This window comes from Pelophylax lessonae, assembly GCF_965119305.1.
Source record: "Pelophylax lessonae genome assembly, chromosome: 9".
In the NCBI taxonomy this organism is placed as follows: domain Eukaryota; kingdom Metazoa; phylum Chordata; class Amphibia; order Anura; family Ranidae; genus Pelophylax; species Pelophylax lessonae.
In genome coordinates this window covers 218,615,575-218,631,063 of record NC_138776.1, presented here as the reverse complement: position 1 = coordinate 218,631,063, position 15,489 = coordinate 218,615,575, and the positions used below count along the sequence as shown (strand labels likewise).

General features: G+C 40.1%; 1 protein-coding gene across 1 annotated transcript in view; it reads right to left on the bottom strand.

Annotated features, from left to right (window-relative positions):
- CXCL12 (C-X-C motif chemokine ligand 12) overlaps nucleotides 1–15,489 on the bottom strand; it is a 127,002-nt gene that overhangs the window by 85,622 nt on the left and 25,891 nt on the right. The window contains exons 2-3 of the mRNA XM_082268302.1: nucleotides 4,065–4,182; nucleotides 2,310–2,396 (exon numbers count right to left, since the gene is read on the bottom strand). Coding sequence (XP_082124428.1) covers nucleotides 2,310–2,396; nucleotides 4,065–4,182 — 205 coding nt within the window. The remainder of the gene's footprint in view (nucleotides 1–2,309; nucleotides 2,397–4,064; nucleotides 4,183–15,489) is intronic.

Sequence of the window (15,489 nt, the reverse complement as noted above, 5' to 3'; positions counted from 1 at the left end):
TTGTATGCAATGAGGTAGGCTCCTGCACTACATAGTTGAAGGCATATCTAAAGGAAATCTAACAACAAAAGTTGTATGGTGTGTATCTGGCTTTAGACTTACCAAAAACCCTATAATATAAGGTCAAAGCTAAAGAACACTTTCAATTGTGTCCTAATAGGCTGGCCTTTGTGCTACATAGTTGAAGGTATATCTAAAGAAAATTGTACAGAAAATTGTAAGAAAATGTTATAATGTATGGCCAGCCTTAGTCCTGTTTCATATCATTATCAAGTCATGCCCCATACTTCTGCAATGCATAAATAAATTCCAAAATTACACATTTGAACATTTAGATAAACATAAAGGGTCAGTCTACCTGAAACAGGCATTTCCGTTTTTGGCAGATGCTTGATAGCTAATTAACCGGACAATTTAGTTAATTACCGGACAATTTCTTTTATGTCATCAGGACTGTATTGTTGAATTGCACTTGACTTCTGAGTCTGCACACCTGCCTTGTCTATTTCAAGGGGACCTCACTCTACCTGTTGGACTTTTTATTTCACATTATGGAATATGTAAAATAAGATGCAGGAACATGTGAGAAACAATCAAAATTCCCTGGTGGACAGGGAAAGAGTTGGATACTAATGGCCCGTTTCCACTGAGATTTCTGGTACGGTTTGGTTCGGTACGGTACGCTATTTATGCCGTTTCCATTATGAATGGTACCCTAATTCTGAACCGTACCGTACCACTTTTTGGTACCCTTTTGTTGGGGTACCAAGCACATTAGTACCATACCAACAGGGTGGAGCTACACTCTTCAGAACTTTGATTGGTTGACAGAGAATCCTCTATCACAGCTTTCCTGCTACACCACGCCTATCATGAAAGGGTAGTATTGGCAGTGGAAACGCAATGTGTACCGTTCCGAACCGTACCGTACTGAACCGAACCGTACCGTACTGAACCGAACCATACCGTACCACTCAGTGGAAACGAGGCATAAGACATAGAAAAGGCTAGGAGTTACTTCAAGCCCCCACGTTTTATCTACAACTATAATAATACTTTTGGATGGACTGATCCTTTAATTGCGAAAGTACATCTCACCATCTACTGCTGCATCTTGTTTCGTAATAACATATTTTGAGAGAAATGAAAGAGAATGGAAGTGCTGTGAGAGATGTTACACTTAGACATCTCCAATTGTTGAGCGGGCCTTTCCTGTCTGTTAACAGAACACTTTAGTGACTACAAAGCAATGGTATGTCTTCCTATGTTTGTATTATGGCACTTGCCTGTTAGGTTTTGGCATAAAAACAAACCCAATGTTTTGATGCAGGTTAAAAAAATATTCACAAAACCCCCGGAGGCAGCTGGAAAGGGGTTTTCTTTCTGCAAGCTGTGGAGTGGGAACAGATGGTGACTGCATTTCTGCGAACCTCAAAATTAAACATGGAGGCAGCTGGAAAACCTCTTTCACTTTGAAAAAAGTAGCAAAAAAGTTTGGTTTCTGAAACTATAATTACATTGTATTGTTACATGATAACATATTAAACAGTGTTAACATATTATTTTTAAGGCTTTAGGCTTATTGCATACTAAAAAAGTCATATATATATATATCTATTTCTATCTTGATAGTACCATGTGCCTGCTGTTGTACCAAACAATAGCACCTGTAAAAGGTAAAGTTTTTTTTTTTCAAGGAAAGCTGGTTATCTGCCCACACTTCACCTATACAAACGCAGGGCCCTTATCTACATTTAATGAAACCTGCGACCCTTTCCGTAAAAAAGATGATATTTCAGTAAGTGCAAGGCATATCCCAACCTCCCTCCATCACAGCTCAATAAGTAGGGAAGGCTATATTAAATATATTTATATATATATGTAAATATATATTTATATGTTGAGGCAGAAAAAGCAAGAGCAAGAATGATGAATGCATGGAATTTGGAAGGTTCGGAGCTTAAATGACATTTTGATAATGTCTATCCTTCCAAACTTAGAAATTTGACATTAAACTCACAGCATAAATGTCTGAACCTTGCAATGTATAGCTGAATGGGTTTCACCTATGGTTTTGATTGGCTTTGAAGGCACCTCTAGGACTCTGACTATGTCAGTTTCTGCTTATTAAGGATGTCCCGGCAATGTGAAGGAGTACTCTCAGGCCCTTGGCAGCATGAGGGTAATAAGGCTCAGCACAAGATACATTACAAGATTTCGGGTTACAGGTGTGTAGGTGCCCATGGATGATGTGTCTTAACACATTTCATGCCGAGGTGGAAGCTGTACATCTGTTGTCTCCTGCTTACTTGTTCAAAGCTTTCTCCAGGTACTCCTGGATCCATTTAATCTTGGGGTCCAAGCAAATCTGTTTCCCATTATGCTTCAGACGAGCCCTATGGAGCAACAAGGTTGGAGTAAAACGGTTTAGAGAGAACTAGTACAGGAGGCAGAGAAACATCCATTATCAATGGGGACCAAACCTGTAAATGCTATGATTTAAAGGAACCTCTTATTTTCAGAACCTTGTAGTGTCCTACATTACAAATACAATAATAAAAACACTGATCACTTGAACATTGACTAGTACTGAGGTTACGTGAAGGCATATAAAAAAATACAGCTCTGAAACATTCTGTTATGTGCAAATTGTTCACCTGTTCACTCATTGTTGTATAGTCCTTCTGCTATTGTTTGGATAAACTATGATGTATGGACACTTCTTTTTAAATGAATAATAATATAAAATATTATATATTTTGTATTAAAATATTATTCAAACCTTATTGGGAAAACAAAATCCCAATAGGGTTTGAGTGATTGGTTTGCGCAAAAGTTGTAGCATCTACAAACTATGGGATAGATTAAGAGTCCATTCAGACTAGCGCGACTTGTCAGGTGACTTGGTCGCCTGACAAGTCGCGGTCGGTCGCTCGCCATTGAGTAGTACAGGACCCGTTCTAAAGTCGCTCCGACTTAGAAAAAGGGTCCTGTACTACTTTGGGGCGACCTGGAGGTGACTTGCATTGACTTCAATTATATTGAAGCTGTGCACCCCGACTTCACAGGTCGCCCCACAAAGTCGTGTCGCACCAGTCTGAATGGGCTGTTTTATATTGTTTATTTATTTATTTTGTTTTTACTAGTAATGGCGATGATCAGTGATTTTTAGCGGGACTGCGACAATGCAATGGACAAATCTGACACTAAGTAACACTTTTTTGGGGACCAGCGATACCAATACAGTGATCAGTACTAAAAAAATGCACTGTCACTGTATAAATGACACCGGCAGGGAAGAAGTTAAGATCAGGACGATCAAAGGGTTAAGGTTGCTCCTAGGGAGCGCTTTCTAACTGTGGGGAGAAAGCTGTGACTGGAGGAAAACAGAGATATGTGTTTCTGCTTAGCAGAAACACAAGACCTCCATTTTCCTCCCTCACAGAATGGTGGTCTGCCTTGTTTAATTAGCCAGACTGATGTTCTGCCTCTCCTCTGAATGATCAGCGTGTCATATCAAAGCAGGAGCTCTGTCGGCGGGCCTGCATGCCCCAGAGCCAGAGACCTGAATCACGTACAGGTACGTGATTTTGCGCTCAAGGGCTGCCTTGCTGCAGTATATGTACTTGGAGGTTAATAAAGGAGTTACTTTTTTTGCACTACATATTTTTTTGGGGGTGAGTGAGTAGGGGCATACTCATTCACGTAGAGAGGGCCAGGATCTGGGGGCCCTCTTGTTAAATGAGGCTTCCAGTTTCCAATATTCCCCCCACCTGGAGTCCCCCACAACCACCAGCCAGGGTTTTGGGGAAGAGTCCCTTGTCCCCATCAACATGTGGACCATGTTATCGCATGCGGTAATCTTTAGTGAATTGACCCCTTAATCATTCGATTCTTGTGTAAGCCTTGTCGTAATTTCTTTACTTTAATGATTTTTGTATTAATACATAACCAGAATAATGGGCTAAGTTTTTATATTTGCCTTGAGTTTAGTTCTAAGGAAAGTTTCAGACATGCCTTTATTTTTCCTTTCTAAAGTTTGTGCGGTGTTTGTTTATACTTACACAATCTGCAGTGAGCAGTTGGTGGTGGAGAGGATCTTCAGGTGTTTGATATTGCTCTTGGCCACGTTGGTTTCAAAGTATCTGCAGGGACATCGGTAAGTCAAGCTGACTGGTTTCTCTGTAGGATCAAAGGATAAACATTAGGAATGGCTTCCCCACATGCAGCACAGACATTAAACAACAATAAGTCAACACTGCATTCTTTACAGCAACCTCCTGGTAGAAACTCTTCATATTTTCTTAGTCTGAGGCTATCATGTTGTTAAGCAATTACAGGAAAAAAAACTAAATACAGGAGATCTGAAAAAGAAAGCTTCTGGAATCGAGGGAAGTTTAATAATTTATTAAATACACACAAAACTGGGTTTGATTGACTATGCAAGAAAGCTCTGCTTGTAGAATATTAATTATGTTGATATGTGAGATTCAAACACTTATGAAAAATATAGCAACATGTAACGCCTATGTCTAAAATCAGTCTGTATATGTAGAAAGCATTACAGTTTAGCAGTTTACTATAAAGTACAGTAAAACCATAATTTTAATTTTCTTTTATTCATTTTCTTAGTAATTATCAAACAACAGAACATTATTCAACATAATACATTCATAAAATTACTTATTATTCCCCAAACTATAATCCTTCCATCTATCTCTTCCCTCTCTCCCCCCCACCCACAAAAAAAAAATAAAGGACAGAAAAGAGCGTTGGAGGAACTCTGCACATACTCAGTCTGGTGTGTATTGCTAGAGAGGTTTTTATTTATTTTTTTGGTGGGGTGCATGTGATCAGCAGTGGCCAATCAGCACTGTCCAGACAGAGGGTCAGGGGTCATGCAGCCACATAAGACAGTCAGAGGAGAATGAAAATCCCTCCTACAAGCTTTAACAAGAACACTGATAAACGTCACAAGACTTCTATATACTCCTGGTGAGAAAAGCTATTTAGCCATTTATATTTTACTAAAAGAATTGCAATTCTATGTTCTGTTTGATGTGGGAGACCATATACTGTATAGTGAATGCAGGGTCCTGGGTTTAGTAACAATTTAAGACTCTACAATAAAATAGCAGTGCCTTTTCTCTACCTAGGGTGCTGGCCATAAATGGATTGACAATCAAACAGTTCAGCAAGGACTGGCCAAATTTTAATCCATCCATGATTGTTACTGCTCAAGAGAAGTTGGCCTAATGATTGGCTTCTCTCAAATGGGAATATTGATTCATTTTGATTCGATCAGCATATACAACCAATCAGGTGCAGCGTTGACCAATGTATTCTGACAGTGGAGGAGTCCCCACTGTCAGAATACAATAGCCAAGCAGAAAGTATTCCTCTATCCTACTCGCTTTCCCGCTGGCTAATCAAAAAAAAAAAAAAAAAAAAAAAAGAATGATCCATCTATAGCCAGCTTAACGCACAGAAATTGTGTTGTTATGGTAGATACTATTACAGATACTCAAAAGATCATATCCAAATGAAAAACTTTTTAAAGTAACCCCATGGAAAGATGAAAAAAATATATTTATTGGTTTTGGAAATATATTACTAGTTCCTTTGGTCTGCATTTATTATTTATTTCATACAGCCAGATTCAGATCTAGTTAAAATTAAAGAAAATAAATATTGGTTAAAGTACTGTATAAGTATTGGCTAAAGTCAAAAATATTTTTTAGTTTTAGATAGAGTAGGAAATGGATAAAATTCTTTTTAAGGGTTTTTTTTTGGTCATCTGTGTCCCACTGAAGATTTATTTTCACTTCCTATCATTTAGACTCCAAAGACAGTGAAAGGAAACCCTTTATAAATAAGGAAAATCCCATGTACACAGTTGTCAGTTGTTCCCATTGGAAGGTTTTCTTCTCTATTTCTGTTTCAGTAATAACTCAATATTTTGGAGTTTCCCTTTCATCGTGTTCAAATAGAGAGGGTACAAATGGACACCAGGAAAATGTGACAGAAGTTCTACCCTTAACCTACTGTATCCACAACTAAGAAAAATCACAATTGATCCTAAAGTGTTGTATAAAAATTGTTCAATGTATGTGTTTTTGGCTTGATTGCTCAGTGATCTAATATCTACAAGGCACATTCACACACTAACACGGCATAGCTGGGAAATAGCAATTGTAAAGGTTTGACACTTTTACCAGATGAATTTTGTGTTTAGCCTAGGATGCCAATGTCAGGGATATCTGAACCCCCCCCCCCAACCTTTATGGGCCTAGATATGGATAGTTGCCCAAAAGGACATGCTTTTCAAAACCATTGCCTACACATCCAGCTTCTCTCTAGGGCCTATTGTCAGCTTTAGCAGTGTCTAATGTACACCTGTACATCTACGTGTCCATATCTACAATACGTAAAGGTTTCTTCACTGTAAGAGCTGTGAAAATGTGGAATAGACTCCCTCCAGAGGTGGTTCTGGCTAGCTCACTAGATTGCTTTAAAAAAGGACTGGATTCTTTCCTGGGTGTACTTAATATAAATGGTTACTACTATTTATAGGTAAAGTTGATTCAGAGAATATGCGATTCCCTCTCGGGGGATCAGGAAGAAATGTTTTTTCCCCTGCTGTAGCAAATTGGATCATGCTTTACTGGGGGGTTTTTTCGCCTTCCTCTGGATCAACTGCAGGTATAGGATTGTGTATATGAGATTGTGTGTTTGGGTTTTCTTTACTGTTTTTTGTTTTTTATTGGTTGAGCCAGGTGGACTTTTTATTTTACATTTAGTATTATTATTAATGTTATTATTATGGTTTTCATTATTAATCGTTATTATTATTATTATTACTATTAATAATATTATTGCAATTATTATTTTCTATCTTAGTTTTCTTATCATCTATTTTTGGTGAGAGATCTTTCTATGTATGGCCACCAGTAAACTGCCAAAAAAAACCACCTCAGAATATATTATATACAGAAAAAGCACATAAAAATACTAAAAATAAAAGTTTGAACTCCCTTAAGACCCCGTTCACACTGGGGCGACCTGTCAGGCGACCTGGTCGCCTGACAGGTCGCCGTAGGTCGCCTGCCATAGAAAAGCTGTGGACCCGTTCTAATAGGAGCGACACAAGTCGCTCCGACTTAGAAAAAGGGTCCGGAGCTTCTTTGGGGCAACCTGGAGCGACCTGCATTGACTTCAATGTTATGAAGTCCGTGCCGGCCGCTCCGAGGTCGCGGTGCGAGCTTTGCGCCGTGACCTGTGAGGTCGCCCCGGCAAGTCTGATCGCCCCAGTGTGAACGGGGTCTAAATGTCTCTAGTCATTTTTTAAATGCATATTTATAAAGCAGTTAATGTGATATTCACCATATCTTCATATCTTCCTAATGCATCTGTTTTAAATTACAATGCTTGATTGACATCTGTGAATATCTGCTAAATGTCATAATCACTGTTTTATAAATATGCAAATGGTGTTTTTAACAATTTAATGAGTTAGGAATCAGAACATCAATCAATTATTGTAATAGTAATAATATTATATTTCAAACTTTAAACATCTAACATGGAACACAAATGTAATACTTCTATTCTAGAAAAAAGTAATACAATATACAACACACATAACAACACCCTCCCCCACCAACACACACACACAGATATGCCTGCACAAGCTGTAGATAGTAAAGGATATAAGACCTTGGGGACTACATGGATAAAGAAAATACCAGAAAGATTAGGGTGGAACATGACTTAATTGCTTTATGTAGGCAGTGATTGCAATTAGACAAGATGAGGGAAGAGATAAGACAGCTCTCAGCTGTATTATGCCCTCCTTTATTGGTTTTAACCTCAGGCTACAAAGAAATCTACTTTGGAAGTAGAGGAAACAAAACCCTGCGAGGGAAATTAAAGTTTACCTGCTAGAAAAAGAATAGACGCTTTTGTTAGTTTGGGCATAAAACAAAGCTAACCTTAAGCCGGATACACACTACAAGTGTTTTTTTGCACGACCCAGCGGGTTGAATGAAAAAAAAACTGTCAGCTCTGGTCCTAGATGCTGTACCAACCATCCAACATTAGTAAAGCAATCTCCCCCTGTTGAGCTGTTGCATTATAAAAGGGGGATGGCCTCCTGCCAAAACACTCCTATCAGCGCTCTCAGCCATTGTCTAAAAGCGCTGATCGGGAGTCGGTTGGCTGCTGGTTTTCCAGCATGCACATCCAACAGAAGCTGGCTTCTGGTGGACAGACCGACATACACACGGGCTGAATTTTGGCTGTTTTTTTCAGCAGCAGCCGATGTCTCCTGACAGCATGCACGTCTGACAGAAGCTGGCTTCTGGCGGACAGACCGACATACACACGGGCTGAATTTTTTGCTGTTTTTTTCAGCAGCAGCCGATGTCTCCTGACAGCATGCACGTCCGACAGAAGCTGGCTTCTGTAGGACAGACCAACATACACACGGGCCGAATGTCGGCTGTTTTTTGCAGCAGCAGCCGATGTCTCCTGATATTCAGCCTGTGTGTACCCAGCTTTAGGCTGGCCATACACAGATCAAATCCTTCGAATTCCTGCTGAACCGGCCAAGATTGGAACCATTAATGGGCAGGCTGAATGTACCAAGGTGATCAATCAACTTGGGTACAATCAGCTTGCCGAACTTGGCTTTCGATTATTGCAAGTGGCTGCTTTAGCTACTAGCGATAATCACTGTCTTCTTCTGGCGGGGGAAAGCTTCTCCCGCCCAGGAGAGGGATTTCCCTATCAACACTGTTTGTGTTGATGGGGGAATCATGCACATTTCTTTCCTGCTACCCATGCTAAAAGCTGAAGATCAGCTTTAAAATAAAGCAAAAAACGGTTCACCTTAGAAGAATATTAGTTATGCCTTTCAAAGTAAACCACCATCAGTAATTCATTATATATTTTGTTTTACATGATGATATCCAATACCTGAGATTTCAGAAATATTAGATAAGGATCAAAATGTCTCTGTGGTACCAAGCACCAAAGCAAGATCCCCTCTATATTACAAGTTTGTTTCTGTTCTTGGAAACCAACTTGTCTGTATTCTTGCAGGAAGCTCGTATGATATTCCCAACTAGTTTGCGCACCCAAAGCAGATATACTAAAGCCCCGTACACACGCACAGATTGTTGGCCGTAAATTGTCGGCCAACGTCCGATCTGCCGATTGTAGGCTTGTTAGTATGATGCTTCCGACAACCAACTGCAAATTTTCGGCCGAAAAAAATCTGGTGTGCATGCTATACAATTTTTGTTGGCCAACAAAGAACGGCCAATTGTTCCTTAGTCAGTACAGATTTCGGCAGACAAAAATCAGATGAGCAAGACTGGGCATGCTCAGAGAAGAAAAAACACAGGTAAAGTTAACCAGTACATGACATCACTTCTGAAGTTGGTTTTTGTTGGCCAACAAAAGTCCAGTGCAAGTCTACATTTCAACCAACAAACAACACTGGACAAAAGACGGCCGATCGGTTGGCCAACAATCTGTGCGTGTGTACGGGGCTTAAATCTATTTGCTGCCTTACTAACAATTTTTGCTTCTGACAAATTTTATTTGTGAGTAAACTATTCAAAAAAGTCCTGTTTTGGATTGTTGTTTATTCCAGCCTCCAGTGTGAATTTCCCTTAGGATGAAAAGAGTATATACCAATTACTGCACTCCTTTTTTTAAGCAATATGACACAGTTTAAAGCTAAAAGCTGAACTCCCCAAAAAAAAAAAAAAACAATTTTTGGACAATTGCACTGCAAAAATCTTTTAGCACTAATTAAGCGTGTCCTGTATGTGGCAATCTCACCTCCTCCAATCACAAATGCCTTGTACCCATTGAAAAGTATAGATGTTTATGAATGGCTGAATTGCCTAATGTGCGAACTTCTGTGAGAACTGTACTGGAGTTCAACTTCAAAGCTGTGAGTATTATGTGGATGCTGTAAACACTTCAATGTAAGGGTAATACTAAGTATGTACCCTAAAACTGCATATGGAAACATGGATGAGATCATGTACATGTAGGCATTTGTTTAATGTAAGCACTCTGTCTTATAATGAGGGTTTAAAATAATACATTTATGTAAATTTTACAATATTTTTCTAAAATGAGATATATGTCATATCATTTTTATATAACTTAACCACCTCCCTACCGGCCAATGTATATATACGTCCTGCTTTTAAACCTAAATACCGGTGTTATGGCAGCAGATAGCAGGTATTTTTTTAAACTGCAAGCGGTCGGCTCTCCGATAAGGGTGGTCCCAGCGGCGGATTCACCGCGGGATTACCCTTCCGGGATGGCGGAAGAGGTGCCCCCCCCTCCCGCTGCGTCCTGGTCCTTTTCCTCGCTTACCGGACCTGCCGGCAGCGGGGAAAATGATCGGGTCCCGGATCCTCACAGACAGGATGTCGAGTGAGGGCAAGCTTGCCCTCACTAGACTCTATGGTCTTGGAGGACCGGAGCGACGGCAAACGTCGTTGCCTAGCAACCGGCTTAAAGGTCCCTTTTTTTTTTTTCATTTTATTTATTTATTTATTTTTTCTATCTGTTAGTTTACTTGTGAGATCTGAGAACTTTTTGACCCCAGATCTCACAAAAAAGAGGTCCTGTCGTGCCTATTCTATTACAAGGAATGTTTACATTCCTTGTAATAGAAATAAAAATGATCATTTTTTTTTTAAACGGTGTAAAAATAAAAAATAATAAATAAAATAAATAGTAAAAAAAAAAAAAAGTAAAGCGCCCTGTCCCCGCTAGCTTGCGCACAGAAGCGAACGCATACGGAAACTCCGCCCACATATGTAAACGGTGTTCAAACCACACATGTGAGGTATCGCCGCGATCGATAGAGCAAGAGCAATAATTTGAGCCCTAGACCTCCTCTGTAGCTCTAGGATGGCAACCTGTAGACATTTTTAAAGTGTCGCCTATGGGGATTTTTAAGTACCAAAGTTTGTCGCCATTCTGTGAGAGTGCCCAATTTTGAAGCATGACATGTTGGTTATCTATTTACTCGGCGTAACATTATCTTTCACATTATGGAAAAAAATTGGGCTAACTTTACTGGTTTCTTATTTTCTAATTCAAAAAAGTAAATTTTTTCCAAAAAAATTACATTTGGAAGCCCACTGCGCAAATACGGTGTGATAAAAAATATTGCAATAATCTCCATTTTATTCTCTAGGGTCTCTGCTAAAAAAATATATAATGTTTGGGGGTTCTAAGTAGTTTTCTAGCAGAAACAACTGATTTTAGCTTGTAAACACCAAATGTCAAAAATAGGCCTAGTAGGCAAGTGGTTAATATATTAATCAATTAATTAAATAATGTAGAAGTTCTTCTACTTTTTTTTCTATGAATGTATTTCACAGTTCTTCAAATATAATGCATACGCCTGGAGCTTGTTGAGGACCATCATAGGCATAGTGTGAGGATATGCCCAGTGGTGATTGTCATTTTTCCTAAGGACTGATTAAGTGTTATGACTTCGTACAGCTACAATTTTTCACACATAATTTAAAGTTTCCTTCTTCTACCCAGGATAGTCTTTTGTGCCTCATGTCACAGCATTCTTTTCAATAATAACATAGGAACTAGCATAGTCTTTGTTCATCTTTGAAGACCTATCATATTATCCCACTAATCCGTATCAATAACTAGCCACACTCCTTTGCCTTTATGTCCATTCTTCTCACATATATCATCCCGGTTTTACTAAGGTAAAAATGTCAGGCTGGAATGTCCTGAAATGATGTCTTAATGTGCCATTAGTGAGTGCCAGAACACACAAGACTGCACAACAGTCCTAATTGCAGCTGCATTGTAAACTGAGCTGCCAACTAGTCAATGAGAACGTTAACTTCAGAGGGGAGCTGTAAGGCCTTGATTTGCCAACTAGGAGAAATGTCAGCATGTGTAAATAATAATGAACATGGTGAGGCAGGCTCATTTAAATCCAACTACCTCTACATCTTTTTTTTCTGAAATTAGTATTGTAACAAAAATACACACATTTGTTAAATCTAAATCAGTGGGGTTGATTCACTTTACATTTAGCTTCGTAAATACCGTGAAGCTGTATTTACTGCAAGTATCTGATCACGTGCAACCAAAAAATCAATTTTTATTAATTTCACTTGATTGAGCATTCAGAGTGAACACTGCTTCACCTCATTTACTAAGAAAAGTTACATACATACAATTTCAAAAATGAACATTCACTTTGCTTAGTAAACGTTGTATAATCTTTTAGTAATCTAACCGCAATATCTTTTCCCATTTTCTTTTTGACTAGCAATCACTAAACTTTTTTTTTTTGCATATGCAGTTAAGTCTTCTGCAGGTACTAAAGCTTACCACAGATGGATCGAAATTTGACTTTCGTTAGAAGTCGGTCACAAACAGGTCTTTTGGAAAAAAAATTCATGGCTGGCTAATTAAATAAAAAATTATCCATATATGGCCAGTTTAATGTTAAAATCCCACTATGATAGCTATGATAACTATGAAGCTCATTACTCATTTCCGATGAAGAAAATGTGGGGTTTTCACATTGTTGGACTAACTTTGTTGCTTTATGTTGGCAATCTATTTTGATGAAAAGTTTGATTTGGGTACAATGGGAACTTATTCTACCTTAGGCCCCTCTCACACTTGGCTTTCTGATCTGGCCTGCCTCTGTCAGTTTTTCAGCCGGACCTGATCAGATGCTCCATGCAGCTCCATGGAGCAGCGGATGTCAGCGGAGACATCTCTGCTGACACCCGCTGCTATCCAATCCAATCCTGTCCGTGAAATCCGGACGGATGGAAACCCTATTTTCCATCCATCTCGAGGATCAGATCGGATCGGATAAGATTAGATGAAAATGGACAGGCGGTCCGTTTTCATCTAACCTCTCATAGAGGAGAGCGGGGCTCTGAAAGCTCTGTCTTAGTAAGCAGAGACGGAGCTGTCCTCTGCCTGCTCAGTGGGGATCGGGGTATCGATCCCCGCTGAGCAAAGCGGAGTCCATCAGGTGCAACGCCCATGTGAAAGGGGCCTTATAGTAAAGTGGAACTTTTCCCATAACAACTTGATAAAAAAGTAGTGTTCTTTAGTGAGGAACATACATTCCACAATATTTATGAGTCATGGAAACTGTGCGACGTCCACACTGTCTCCCCTTTGTATTCTGCTCATGTGAGTTTATGTGTTCTCAATGCGACTGGACCGGCGGCATGCGCATTAGGATATGCACCTCGAGTGCGGTGGTGGATAGCCTCAGATATATTGCCAGGATCCGGGCGGCTAGGTTGAACATCTACGGCTCAGGTGATTTTAGGAGTGTGGCCACAGTGGAATCCTTATGCTGTATCTATCTTCACACAATGTAAAGCCCCGTACACACGATCAGATTATCGAACTATCTGTCGTCCGTTTTTTTTGTGGCATGCTAGTCTGATGTGGAAAGTGAAGAGGTTATTTTCATATGAATTTTCCCGTACGACAGAATTCTACTTCAGAAGTGATGTCATGTGTTGGATTGCTTTCTATGTGTTCTTTCGTTTCTGAGCATGCCTAGTCTTGCTCTTAAGATTTTTTTCTGTCGAAATCTGTACTAATGAGACGAAAATCGGATGTTATATTACAGACAACAAAAATGTTATAGCCTGTACATCAGGATTTTGTCTGCCGAAAAGTCGAAAGCACCATACTAACAATCCGAAAATCGGCAGATCGGTCGTCGGACGAATTTTCCCTACAGATTTTCTTATCGTGTGTACGGGCCTTTATTTTGACCATTGTAGTGTTTTAAACTTTAACACTATAAAGCCGAGTTACACTAGGGCAACTTGGCGCTCAAATCTTTTGTGTTTTTGTCTAGATGTGTTCCTGCCACTCAGAGAATTCATATAGAGCAGCAGCACCCTTTGACTTGTTTAATTATCATCTATAGCCAGCTGGAGGGCTATACTAAACTGTTGATCAGCGTACCTGCTAGTTTTTTACTTTGTGTGAAATGTGTTCCTTATTGCCAGAGGCTGCCATTTTGCTGAAGACCAGATACCCTGAGCAGCTGTCAGCAAATCAGCCTCTAGTGGCTCTGATTTACAGCACAATGCCAAAAATGGAGAGCATCTGGGCATGTGTAGAGCAGGGTGAAACAGTGTATCACTGGATTTTAAACAGCATAGGCACTTATCTTTAATGTTTTGCATAGCTATTAGTGATCGACCGATTATCGACGAAGCCGATCGAGGACCGATATGCACTTTCCCCGATATATCGGAATCCGCCACCAAGGTGACCGATATTTCAGATATTTCATGAAAGAGCTTGTACCAGAGTAATGCCTGCTGCTAGAAGCATCACCCTGGTACCAGTGTCCATAGCCAACGGTCGGCTGACTTGTAATGACAACCGATGCAGCTGAGAAGCTGCTCGGCTGTCATTACAAGGAGCGGGAGGGGACGTCCCCCCTCCCGCCGCCTTCTGCGGTTCGCCTGGTTCTCCTGTCCCACTGGCAGACCTGGGCAACCAGCCTGCACGGCCGCCGAAGACTCGATCAAAGCCGCATTTGGCTCTGATCGGGTCTCCATGTAAAAACCCGGAAGTGATGTCATGAAATCACTTCTGGGTACTCGGTGCCAGATTAAATAAAAATGACAGCATTCATAACAGCCAAACTTGGTGTTTTAAATGCTTTTAAGGGTAGAGGAGAGGTTTGGGGTCTTTTAGACTCCCAGATCCCTCCACAAGATTACCTGTCAAGTAATAAAAATTAAAAAAATTAAAAAAATGTAAATGTATGAAAATATCAGCCAATATCGGTCGATACCGATATGCAATGGCCAAAATATCGGTATCGGCAAGGAAAACCGATATCGGTCGATCACTAATAGCTATACCTGCAAAAGGGGCCAGCCTGAACTGATCTAACAGGACTTAATTTTCTGAATAAAGTTCCACATTAAATATGAAAAAAGTAAAAGCACTAGTGCTGGAATTCAAGTCTTACATTATTGAAATAAATCCAGCTCTGTCCTGTGTCCTGTGTGCTCTGCATTGGTATCTCAGGCAGTTTCGGCATCCCTGCCCAGGTTACCTCTGTGAACTATATAACACCTTTCCCTTGTTATGGAGATGAGAAGAGGATAAGGTGTCCTGTAGTGCTAAATATTCTTTTTGTCCTAAGGTGACAAGGGAACTCTAACATATGGCGCTTTTCCACTGCATGGAACCGAACGGTTCGGCTCGCTTTTGTGCTTTTCCACTGCTGGTACCGCATGGTACGGTGTAGGAACGGTTCGGTACGGTACGGCGGCGCTTTTCCACTGCATGGAACCGAACGGTACGGCTCTCAAAAACAGTACCTACTCGATTGTGGTTCCAAGAGGTACCATACTCGGTACCACATCCCACAATCTTTTACATGCAGTCACTACTAGCCACTGATTG